Here is a 12,555-nt window from a genome sequence, read left to right as displayed (position 1 = left end):
ATTGGTGCTCTTTATCATTATGATAGGTGTATATAGTCGTATATCTTTTTTCAACGTAATATTTTATTTGTTAATTTTTTCTCGAAATAATCAGTTGACAATCTAATTTAAACTACAACATTACATAACTAAAATCGATGTAATCTTGTGTATGGAAAAAGTTCAAAACTTACTTATTATTTTATTACACCCTTTTGTAGAGTAATATCGTAATAGAAAAAGTGGCCCCTTTTTATTACAAAATATAATTCCCATTACGAATTCTAAATGCGCTGCCGTACATAATTCTCAAATGTATTAACATTTGGAAACACATGTTGTTACGTGGTGGAACAGAAAGTGCAATTATAATAAAGTAACCCGTCCGAACTGTTAGAGTAACTGAAACAGATATTGTATTGGAGTTTAACCCCTTTTCACTGATAATAGTCTTCTTACAATTACATTCTTTTTTAAGAAGGAATATCAAAATATGGTTCCTGTTTGCCAACAAAATATGTTACATTTTTCTGCTCAGTCAGTTTCTTAGCCGCAACTTCAAGCCTATTGAGAGTCGCCTTTTTCAAACTCAGCCTGAAATATGGCGGGTATTTCATTCACCATATCACTGGCTAGCAAGCCGCGTCCTAACTTTTGAAACGCTGCTAGGTTTAACCTCTTCACAAAGTAGCTAGAGGCACAGGCTGCTATGAGGGCTGGGTTCGGTTCATTTGAATCCAGCGACCATTTAAAAAAGGTCGCCAAGGATCCGGAAAGCAAGTCGCCTTGGCCGCCGCATCTGCGACCAGATCCACCAAGAGGCATTGTGTGGACTTCGTTGGCTTGAGGAATATGAATTTTGTCATTGGCGCCCTTCTCGAGAATGACAACTCCGTCTCCCAGAAGCGACATTTTTTGGCGCACCGCGTTGTTGTCCTCCCCAAATAGTCTACGGAATTCCATGACATTCGGTGTTAGTATAACATTGCGCTGTCCACAAATCAAGTCGTAGTTATCGCTAAGGAGGAAAAGACCGTCGGCGTCAATAACAACTGGTTTCTTAACCTCTAAGCAATGCTTGAGTATGTCAGATGCGGTTTTTAGGATACTTGGTTCCCGACCCAAGCCAGGGCCAATAACCTTAAAAGATTCCAAAATTAGAACGAACAATGAGCGATTTCATTTATGTATAACTTACGATCACATGAAGACGTTCCAGCCACGGAACTATTTTGTCAACTGCATCGGCGCTATCCAGAACAGGATGTACGATCAGATCAGGACTATAGGACTTGATAATAGCTGACGCGTTCGATTGGCAAAACACATGCGCCAAATCAGCTCCAACTCGTAAGGATGAAATGGCCGCAAAGTAGGGCGCACCGGTGTACTCCAAAGACCCGCCGATTACGCCAATCCGTCCATACTGCCCCTTGTGCTTGTTGTTGGACAGTTGTGGCACAACTGTTTTGAACAGTACCAACAGCTTTGGTAGATGGACAGGTATTTCCGTAATGGCTGACATCCTGCCAGTAGTAGCTACCTTTTTTATTCCTTGTTTATTGTTACTAAGCCTAGTGATGGGCAATATTATCAGCTGTGCTATCGTTCGCGTTCATAGACTCCGCTGTGGAAAATATAAGATGCGCACGGCAACGTATCAGTACTATCAGCTAAAAGCTCCCAACCGAACTAAAATCAAATCTATTTCAACGGCTCAGTTAAATATATTGAAATACATATTAATATGAGAATTTAATTAAATGTTTATAGACATAATATAATTCTAGCTAATGCAAAATAAAATTTACTTATTTTTTTAATTACAATTTTTACCTGATTTTTAATTTATATTTCATTTTGCTACAAAAGAGCTTTCCTGTCTGGTCATGTTCGTTTAAACATTTTAATATTGGGAAATAGCATAATTCCTTTGATTGCTTTGCTCCAACTCTAACTCGCTCTATCGACAAGTAATCGACTTTGAATTTTACTTTTAACCGCTGCCCCGGCAACCGGTGGCTCCAAAACAAAGCACCATGCGCCTTCACCCCCTTCCTCAAATACCGCCCCCCAAGTTGGCTCCTTTCCGGCAGTCAAGCCGACTTTCACTTGAAACCAGCAGAGAAATGTCTCACAAAAGATTCTATGTGAAGTTAGACCTTCAACTCCATGCGGTTGGTGGTGGAATCGGTGGGTTTGCTATGACATCAAAGCTATTTATACTTTCAGCTCACCTGTCCAGGCGTTTGGCTTTGTTCGCACGGATTTTTGGAGGCCACAGTCAAAACCTTGGGCTACTACTTCCGAACTGGGGCGATGGAGCCGCGGTTTCCCATGCTGTGCCACGACCAATTCACCATGGAGGGATACTTCAAGAGTGTTGGCTGCTTGGAGGACATGCACCGGCTGCTGAAGGCTGAGCAGTTGGAGATAACCGTCTGGCAGAATGGTCGGAGGCTGGCCTACTTTGTGGGAAGTCTCTCGGACGTGATGCAGCCGACCATTCCTCGATTGAGTTGCGCCCACAGCTCCAATGTCCAGCTGCTGATGAAGGCGACGCCTGCTTTTCCAGGAATCCTGGCACCAAAAGTGGAGCTGTCTGCGCAGTTGACCACGCAGGACCGAAGGAAGGGATGCAGTTGCTCCAGTTTCAAAGAAGAATCGGTACCTCCTGTCAACCGACACGTGGAGAGCCGATGTCTGGACCATTTGGACCAGCGTCGAAAGCAGCAGACCGTGTGCCATGGCAGAAAATCCAATTGCTGCCCTAGTACAAGTTATGCGGGATGGAGAGGAGCTTCCCCCGAGGAGCAGAAGCAGCAGGAGCGACGCCTGTCCACATGCTCGAGCACAACTCAACTAAGTAGTCTCAGCCAGAGCTCCTCGTTGACGCAGTGCAGCCACTTGTCCAGTTGTACTAACCCTTTGGATGATCACCACCACAGCTGTGATATCTGTCAAGCCTACAGACGCATGTTTTCTACTTATTAAATAAATTTAAAAGCAATAATATTAGTTTGTGTCATGTTTTCCAAAGAGGCAGGGAACTTTTAATGGTTCTTTTAAAGAAATTTCAAAAATAAAAGAAAAGAAGTTAAATACGGTATGTTTTTATGCGACATATGAAACATTTATAGAGTTTATTGCTCAATTACTCACAAACAATGTAAGTTGATTTTGGGTAATACAGAAATGTAAACTTATAAGTTTGTATTTCATTTTTAGATTAATTTAATGACACAAATTAATGTCGTACTTCAGAATTTTTGTGGGAAGGAAATGATAAAGATAAAATTGAAAATATGATTTAACCATAAATAACAAGCTTGCTTCTCGGCTTACCCTGCGGACATTTTGTGCTTATATTAGGATTCATAAAATAAAGAGTGTAATACCTTAAATGTAATCCTTAAAGTCACTCTGTGCAAAGACCTGAACAATGAGGGTTAGTAGTAGGTTGTAGGGCGCTGCCCGCTGCACTTCCTCCGCTTTCAATTGATTCCTCAAATGGATGCAGGATCGGGCAATGTAGCGAAGGGTGCTGAACACATGCGGTTCCAGGGGAAGATGCAGGCAGACCAAGGTGGCATATAGCCACCGGGCCAGCCAGACGTCCTGGAGAAGGTCCACCGATGAGTCGGGCTCCTGCAGCCACTTGCTGAGCCTTTCCAGCAGCTGCTCCAGATCGCTTTGGGACAGGTGGAGAAGGGTGCTTAGGAGGGGCTGTTGGTTCCGGCAGAACTCCTGCCACTTTTCCTGGTCCGAGGTCAAAGGAGGTTCCGCGGACTGGTCGTAGTTGAGGCTGACCAGCTCCATGCGCAGAACTAGCACCTGGGAGCGGGCTGCTAGGAAGGATTTCACCTGTTCGGCCCGCCATTCGGGCGTGGGCAGCAGGCACTTAAAAGGCGGCAGAGCGGGCTGTAACACAAATGTTTCAACAACTGATAGATACAGTGTGTCCACACCTACATTATCCAGCATCTCAAAAGAGTTGCTCCCCGCATTATCCCTGATCTTGGCGGATCTTTTGGTCACCACCGCTGGACATCGCTTCCTCTCGTACAACATGTGCATTAGGTACTCCTCTCCGGACTCTGGCGGCTTGTTGGGATCGAAGCTGTCATCTGGTTCGCGTATCTCTAGGGCCTGGAGTTGGAAAGTCTGTTCCTCGGGCTCGTGCTGCATGTTTTCCACCGTATTTAAGTTTATTTATGTTAAATTCTTGACGATGCCGCCAACCAGTGTGCCCGTTTGAGGGCTGGTAAAAATACCAACTATCGTCAGCTGTAGGCGGGAGTTCCAGGGTTGTCAAGGTCTTGAAGTTGGAAGACGTTAATTTCAAATTTGAAATATTTTCGCTTAAACGAGCTTACGTTGCTTAGGAACCTATACGCGCTGCCCGGAATGGTCTATTGCGTTTTGGAGATAGCCAGTAGTGACTAGTGACTAGTGACGGAGCCGAATCAGGAAAATTTTTTTGGAGCCAATGGGATACGTAGGACTTAGCCAGACTTAGACTTTTTGGATTCCTGCTGACATTAGCGTAAAACCCTAGTGAAACCAGTTAAGAAATAATATTTATTTAGTCGAACGTACAAGATTACAACAATTTAATATCACAACTTTTGTATGATGTATGGGCAATCGTCTTAGTCGTTTATTTGATCACTTTACTCTTACATATTCTATATAAAGCATATTTGATTTTGCAATAGCTGTCTTATACTAATATACAATGAATTTCATATCATTATTCACGATATAGAAATGATCACTATGCACTATATTTATACTATACAGAAAACTTAAAAAAATTATATTAGCAGATGATTTAGTTAGCTTTCATGTGTGAACTCTTTAAAACTTTGCTTATGCACACGCGATTTTGATCATCTTAAGGTATGAATTCGAATGAAAGACAGTACTTGTTTGATAAAAATTTACAAAAAAAAAATAATGCTTACAATCTTTTCACAGGTTTTGAGTTTACATACTATTTATGTAAACAGTGTAGATGTCAAATGTCTAAAATAACTATAATACCGAAAAAATGTTGAAATCAGTAATCATAAATCTGTAATTCATACGCACGGTTGCCATAAATCAAAAATGTTATTCCCACATTCATAGGCATCTAGTTGTTTTTATTCGTTAACTAACAAACAAAATATATCCTTTTTTTAGTATAATTTTTACTTTATTGGCCTGGTAAGAACGTAAAGGCTCGATTTTCATTCATTGAATTCGTTTCTTGGTTTTTAATTAGTGAGTGAAAATTTCTGTGGAAACGGACTCTTACCTTCTCCGAAATAACCTGCAACAAAGCATTTCGTAAGCTTCTTAGAATAAATTACCTTTTATTAACCATTTGCACGTACATTTTTCTCAACACTTTAAGTTTAATCACTTCAAGCAGCGGAAAATTTGTTTTTCCTTGAAGCAGAAGACATTGTTATACAAGCAGCATGCACGTATATTTTTAATCAACGGAAGGCCGAGACAAAGCGATCTTGGCCATATAACAAAGCCCGATTGTAGCCGTAGCCCGGCAGCCCGTTGTCCCCCAAACAGCCCCGGAGCTCGGCAATAATAGGACTATAAAAAAGGCATTTCATAATTGTCTTACGAGAGTGGGCGGACAGTCGGGACCAGGGACCCAGGCCCGACTCCAGGTTAAGCTTTAGTTCCAGGCCCAGGTGTGTGCGTGCGCCTTTGTGCTGGTTCCTCGGGGCCGTAAAATAGCCCGTAAGGAACAGGCTGAGCTCAATTAGCTGTCAGTCGCAGGACGAGCTTGGACCCGGCCAAATCTCCTCGTACTCGCCCGCCTCGCATTGAATTTGCAAATAGTTGTGCCCGGCAAAGTGCTTATTAAGCCGCCGGTTTGAGTGCAAGTATTAAATTTAAAATTCATTAAAAAAATCGCAGAGCACAAAACTCATTAGCCGAGGGCGAAGAGGGGGGGAATTGGAAACATGACAGAGGAAGACATATGTTGTCGAATGGAAACTGCAGACATTTCGGCTGCTGATGTTTGTGTTTATCCCTGGTACAGAGAAAAAATATGTGTACTAGTACCATTTTATACAATTTCCATGTCAATCCACTTTTAAAAAATTGTATAGCAATAACGAAATTGTAAAGACCCATTAATATTGAAGTTGTATATGTTATTAAAAAAGAAATATAAAGTAGACATTAATTTATAAATTATATTGCAGGGGTTTTTAAAAATGAATTTCATATTTCTTGAGCATATTTATATTTTTTCTAGTTAATTGTAAATCGAAATTTTTATATATTTTTGGATATTATTTGCAGCAATGGATACATTTTATTTAATTTAGTAAATCATATACAACGTTTTTTTCCCTGCACGGTTTATTAAGGAAATAATAAAAGAATTGTTAAGCAGCAACAAAAACGGGAAAGGATGTAAGGAGCGAGCAACATGCGTCGACATCCAGACACTGTGTCGCTTTTCCTTCCCCACCCCCTTCAGCTTTCGACGATTTTTCCGATTGCGTCGAGGCGGGGAAAACCACTGCACGCGCTTTTCTTCCAGTTCCTTCCTTGTCCTTTTGGTTTCTGCTGCACTGGAGTTTCAAGTTTCCGGCTTAGCTCGTAAAAAAGTGTATCCGCATTTGTTTTCCTTCCCTTTGCAGTCAGCAAAACTAATTTCCATTGGGCAGGGCCCAATCCTTGGGCCTACGTTTGCATAAAATATGATACACAAAAAATATACGGCCAGGGAAATCTTAACTGTTTATCTGTTTGCTCGAGTGTGTGTGACAGTTTTCCAGCTCTGCTTCTACTGCTTTTCCTGCTGGCTGTTTTCCTTCCTCTTGAAAGTTATTTGCCCGCAACAAATTTTGTGCTGCATGCGCGCCTTTTAACCTTTTTCCTGTGTATCTTTAATCATTTTTAATTGAAATGCAAAAGGTCTGCGCAAGGCTTCGGCCAGAAGGCCTTATCTTGTTGTGTAACACCATTTCCCCACCCCAAAAGGCTGGCTTTCCCTTCCTCAAAGGCCGCCTTCATTCAATTTGGCGGATCATCATTTGCAAAATTTGTAGGCAAATTACTTTCATCGTGTGCGTAATTTAAAATTTAAATCTAATTTAGTTTGACCTTTTGCCAAGGCTGAGAAAACGCGATTGGGTTTATTTTCAATAATTCAGGGGTGAATAAATTTAAAACAAACCCAACACAATGAGCTTAGGTGGGTATGTGGAAGACGAAAAAGGCTGTAGGAGCACCATTAATCAAAAACAAATAAATTGATAGATTTTATTGAAGTTTAGTACAAAATATTTGTATAAACAGCAATAAGAATAAATTTGGAATTAAGGAGAGCACACTGATTTTTTAAATAAAATAATGAAAGATAAAGAATTACGCTTGACGATTATTGGTATTTCTAAGAAATAGTGTTATGAGCACCCAAACAAATTTATTAAAGTGCTCAAAATAGAAATTACAACTCAGCCCTTTGGTTCACATCGCAATTTTTAGAAAGGAATGTTCTGAAACTGATTTAACAGCTGAATGATTTCACATGCATGGCCTGTGAAGATTTAGCCAAGAGTCTTGTTGAAGTTTGCCAGGAATCATACGTTGATAACCCGGATGCGAACAAATGTATGCACATATACTTTCCTCCTTTGATTGCATGCATTTATTCCTAGTTCGGAACAAACTCCTCTCGGCCATTCGTTTCCGAAAAGGCCGAGTATAGTGCTCTAGCTGAGACCTCAGCAGGCCGACAAATTTTCAATTCCTGCCCAAGGTCCCCATCCGAAATCCAAGGACACCCACAGTCAGAGTCAAGGCCTCGACAGATGCTCGCTGCAAACTCGCATTTGCAACAAGTTTCAACACAAAAGCAGGGAAAAATAAAATAAAACAGGTGCATTTGCTGTGGTTCTCAAGGCGGCGGCTCGTGTGTGCTTAGCCCTCTCCCGCCCCACTGAAAGCGAACCACCGCCCACCGCCCACCGCCCACCTGCTAACTGTTGCCTACCACTTTTCAAATCATCCACATCCGCATGAGCATCCGATGTGCTGGCAGCCTTGAGAGCTAAAAATACTCGGCCCAGGCGTACCAAAAGCTACAAATACAGCGCAGACGGCAGCAGCCGTGCACATGTGAAAAGCTTGGTCTATATTTTTATCAAAATATTTACTGGGAACCGCAGCTTATTATTGTCATAATAGTTTCTTGAAATACTGAAATATTCTACTTTGAAGGCATAAATACAGCTAATCCATGGAACAGCTAAACCTTGAAAAATAAATAACACAAATTAATAATTTTTTGGTTTTACCAACGCCTTTAAATAATAACAAATCCGTTTAATATTTTTCACACCAAAACCTTGCCTTCTTAATAGTGACCGTGCGAAATAAAATTGATCATATGAATAATTTAAAATGTTATTTTTATATAATAAATAATTTATAAGAATATTATAACATAGCAAAACCTTTATTCCAAAACCATTATTCACTATGCAAACTTAAATGCTTTTGAATAACTATTCCTTCGTAAAGTATTTTTCCCCTGTGCACCCAAGCAAAAGCTGTTGAAATACATTTATCGCAACCGAAGGCAAAGCCTGAAAATTTAAAGTCATCATATCAGACGCTCGAATGCAGTGAATCGGTTAAAATTTCATTTCAATTATTTGGCAATTGTTACGCACTCGGTCCCCACTGGTCACACACTGCGTATACGCGATGTGCCATTCGAATGTACATATACAAAAGTGTGTCCGGCCGGGAGCAATCGAAGGCCCTGGAAATTGTGTTTTCCCCCGTTATGGATCCGTCCACAGCCACTGATTCCGTTTTCGGGGCCTTTATTTTTGTTTCTCTGCGGTTTGCGTGCTTAATTATGCACCAGACCCCGACCCCACCCCGAACACCATATGTGTGTATTTGGCAATGGACTCCGACTCTTCCGGCCCCAGTTCCCCTAATCCGGCCGGGTTTCGTCAAACGCTCTGGCCTAGTTCGGGCAATCTGTGCCAAATGTCCTTTGCCCTGCCTCAGCCAGCCAGTGTTTTCGTTCCATTTCGACTGGCCGTCGGGTTCGCTTTGCCCTTTATGGCTAAATTAGTTGGCAACACACACTCAAGCACAGAAATGTGGGTGTTACGTGCGCATATGGGGTGTATGTTTGCCCTGGCAAATCAAATTGGGCTTGCTTAATTATTTAGATTAGCAACTTGCCCGAAAGACAACCAACGACAGCCCGATTTATCAAAGCCCGAACTTGGGAGTTTCTCGAATTCCAACTGAGATTGCTCGGCCAAAGGGGCAACTGGGGGCTGGTGGGGGCACTTTTCAGCTGGGCAAAGTTCCCAAAACAACTTATGTCCTGCCATTTGCAAAGTTCCTGCGGCCCATCAATCTGTGTTAAACCGATTGCGTAAATATGCAACGCTGCCAGCGCACTGACAACTCAATTATTAGTGGTTCGGTCTTCAAACGCGGCATGATTTTTTAATGGATGTAAACTGAAAAGCATGGTTAATACTTGAACAGCATATCTTTTTTGCTGGCTGTTGAAAGAGTAATGAAAACTAGTTGTCCACCATGAGCCGATAATTACGGTTTAACTTTTGACGCTATTCGCATGGTTAATAGCTGGCCTTTAAAGCCAAATAAAATAAGTGGTTTAAAAGTGAAAAGAGAAATCCTTACCTACCATATATCTACAATTTCTTGCAATTAAAAGCTGCTTATTATTCGTCTTTAATTGAGTGCAATTAAAAGCTTTGAGAGCTTCAATTGAAATTGCTTGAAAACTAAAATGATTCGATTAGTTTCACGGCTTAAAATTACCCGTATTTGGATGAAAATAATCAATATTTGCCTAAAACTGACATTAATTTGGTTCCTTGTGAGAGTTTCGTGAGCTGGTTAATGTTTGATAAAGAAGAGAAAATGGCATTCGGATTGGTAACCTCATTATAAATTTAAATAGTGTTAAGATAGGAACGTAGCTTCAAATCGAAATAATAATTTATTTAAAAATTTAAAATTTAATGCATAAACAATAGCTTATTTAAAAAGTAAGGCTTGTATCTTACGGTAACTTTATTTTCATCCGCACGTTTATATTTATGAAATTCAATAAGGAAACAAGGAAAGCGCATTACTGCTAACTTGATTTCCTCATAAATCGAAGTATGTTCTTGTAGTCCCCAACTAACAACATTAACTCAATTCCATAAGCAGCATTCCTGCTCCCAAATTCCCCTACTGAAAGTCGCAGCTCTCCCTAAATCGTCATGTGAAAATAATAATATTATATAACAAATAACCCATTTATGTAGTGTGAGGTAACTTACAATATACTTGTTCTGTTTTGGTCCCCAATATATGCACAAATGATTATGTGGCCGAAATTCAATAAGGAAATAAGCCAAGTACTTACTTCTAACGTTGTTTCCTCGAAAAGCGAAGTGTGTTCGTGTGCCAACTTACAACTTTAATTCGCCTCCATTAGCAGCGTTTACGCTCCCGACTTCTGCTCAGAGTCGAAGCCCTCCATAAATCATCATCATCTTCATTGGCTCGGGGCATCCTGCCACGTCACTCTCAATTAGTTATTGGCAACTCCCGGAAGCCGGAGCAGAGTCGAGACGTAAATGCGATAGTGAAAAAGGAACATTTTCCATTTAATGCCCGCCCGTAACATTCATGGCATCACAAAGGGAAAGCAAAGACAGACGGAATGGTTTATTTGAAAATTTCTTCCTTTTATTGTTGCACGTTTCAACTTACTTCAGTTACGGGTACAGTTGGTTTTCATTTTCGTCTCATTTCTGTTTATGTCACATTTAATATGCAATTTTTATTTAACCATAGTTGGTTGCACACCAATCGTAACAAAAGAGAGGTCGTAAACTATGCATAAATATTGATGAATGCCATCGACAAATGTTGAAATTATTTATGCGAAAAAGAGAGGAAGGAATACCCTATACTTATGCAACAAAATGTTATCTTTTAGCCAGCTTTAATATTAATATCAATTATTTAACATTACAGTTAGTATATATTTGTTTAATCTATATAAAATGTTTTTTTTGTTTTTGCATATTTGGGTTCATTGGTAGGCCAAGCTCGAAGAGGAAATAGAAAAGGCTCTGAGAGATAAAGAGGATTCTTCAAAAGGTCTTTGTCGATTTCTTTTTAGTTCGTATAGGAGAGTAAGGCAGCAATTTATGAAGAATTTGTTAGTCGGGACTTTGTTTCAACTATTTTCACTAGAGGAAAGTAAGGCAGCAAGTTAAGAGTAGAGAGTTGTATTGGTATTTCAGCAAGTGCTTTGTCACATTTAAGCCGCTTAGGTATACATTTATAAACACCCATGTACAATATATAATGCATATATCTATTTGCTTGTATAACTACATATAGCTACCATAAATATGTTAATTTAGTATGCCTGGATGTCCACATAATCTTATCATTCCATCATCAAGCTGTCTAACAACTCAGTACAAATTGTTCCATTATTTGTAGGTTCCTAATCGACTGCCAATATTCCTGATTGTTAAAACTAATGCCAATAATTAAACACTAAATTGGTATTTTAGGGTTGGGAGTATTGAAAAGATGGGCTACGCATTGGTTAACAGGGATAGGATAAGACGTAGGTGCTCCCATGTACTCATAAATATAAGTAAATACTTTGAAATACACCGATAGTGGGCAATACAAGTCTGTATAATAACATGAAAATATTTATAATACTTGAATAACTTAAAATGTATGAAAAACTGATCAAATCTATCAACTTACAGGGAGTGATTTGTAAAGTAACTGAAGTATTAGGGTCAACCAATTTAAAGATGCAAAACTAAATGCCCGTCATTACATATCCTCCCAGTTTCCTTCAAAACCTTTGTCTACTGGGAAATTCTTTTTCGACTACTGGAGCGCGTAAACAGTCCAGTTTTAAAGCGGCTGCCAATTTCTAAATTCGATTTAAGAAGAGAACAAAAGTAAGCAAAACACTAATGTAATATGTAACTCTTTTCAAAAATTAGTTAGGCACTTCGACTGCAAACTATGAAACTGGATTCTGAGCTTATCCAAAAATCTTTGCTAATTAGGAGCCTAGGAAATGCGAGCAGCGACTTTTTATATTTATAAAAAAATATTCATATCCGTAAGTATATTATAAATTTGATGAAACTCTGGCAAGCCTCTTGAAGCTGTTTTTACTAAATGTTTAAGCCTTTAATTTGTTATTCCATTAACTTACATTTTTGTTTCACGTTCGTGAACGTGTGTTGGTTTTCTTATGTGGAGACTTGCTTCATTGATAGTTTATCACAAAAATTGCACCAGTCAGCTCCTTTTTGGTACCCAAATGGTTTCGATTTTGTTGAAAATAAAAATATAATAAAACAGGCTCTGCTCAATTTTATTTAAATGTTTTAATCATTAAAAACTCTTGATTATAGAAGAACTTCTGGTTGAGTTTGTCGGTCGTTATCACTTAATCTTTTTGAGACCAAATATCTAACTGATTCTTGTGAAAAAAGACTACAAGCA

The 12,555-nt window shown here is 39.6% G+C and overlaps 3 protein-coding genes across 4 annotated transcripts; 1 reads left to right on the top strand and 2 right to left on the bottom strand.

The window, feature by feature from the left end:
- Positions 1-41: 41 nt before the first annotated feature.
- LOC108035953 (ATP-dependent (S)-NAD(P)H-hydrate dehydratase) lies at positions 42-1,584 on the bottom strand. The gene is made up of 2 exons (XM_017111756.3): positions 1,178-1,584; positions 42-1,119 (listed from the first exon to the last, which is right to left on the bottom strand). Exons 1-2 carry the CDS (start codon positions 1,502-1,504, stop codon positions 544-546), a joined length of 903 nt encoding a protein of 300 aa, XP_016967245.1. The 5' UTR covers positions 1,505-1,584; the 3' UTR covers positions 42-543.
- LOC108035954 (uncharacterized) lies at positions 131-2,985 on the top strand. Of its 2 annotated transcripts, none has more exons than XM_017111758.3 (2): positions 131-149; positions 2,212-2,985. In XM_017111758.3, the coding sequence occupies exon 2, from the start codon at positions 2,299-2,301 to the stop codon at positions 2,971-2,973; it is 675 nt and encodes a 224-aa protein (XP_016967247.1). In that variant the 5' UTR covers positions 131-149; positions 2,212-2,298; the 3' UTR covers positions 2,974-2,985. The 2 variants fall into 2 exon arrangements, with proteins under 2 accessions (XP_016967247.1, XP_016967246.2); XM_017111757.3 differs by lacking the exon at positions 131-149 and adding an exon at positions 2,058-2,156.
- Positions 2,986-3,081: 96 nt separating this feature from the next.
- LOC108035955 (protein Gemin2) lies at positions 3,082-4,262 on the bottom strand. Its single transcript, XM_050886620.1, has 3 exons — positions 3,952-4,262; positions 3,378-3,900; positions 3,082-3,325 (listed from the first exon to the last, which is right to left on the bottom strand). Exons 1-2 carry the CDS (start codon positions 4,165-4,167, stop codon positions 3,379-3,381), a joined length of 738 nt encoding a protein of 245 aa, XP_050742577.1. The 5' UTR covers positions 4,168-4,262; the 3' UTR covers positions 3,082-3,325; position 3,378.
- Positions 4,263-12,555: the final 8,293 nt, after the last annotated feature.

The sequence above is a fragment of the Drosophila biarmipes genome, chromosome 3L (assembly GCF_025231255.1).
Source record: "Drosophila biarmipes strain raj3 chromosome 3L, RU_DBia_V1.1, whole genome shotgun sequence".
Lineage (NCBI taxonomy): Eukaryota > Metazoa > Arthropoda > Insecta > Diptera > Drosophilidae > Drosophila > Drosophila biarmipes.
The sequence above is the reverse complement of the archived record's forward strand: the minus strand, read 5'-3'. Positions and strand labels throughout refer to the sequence as shown.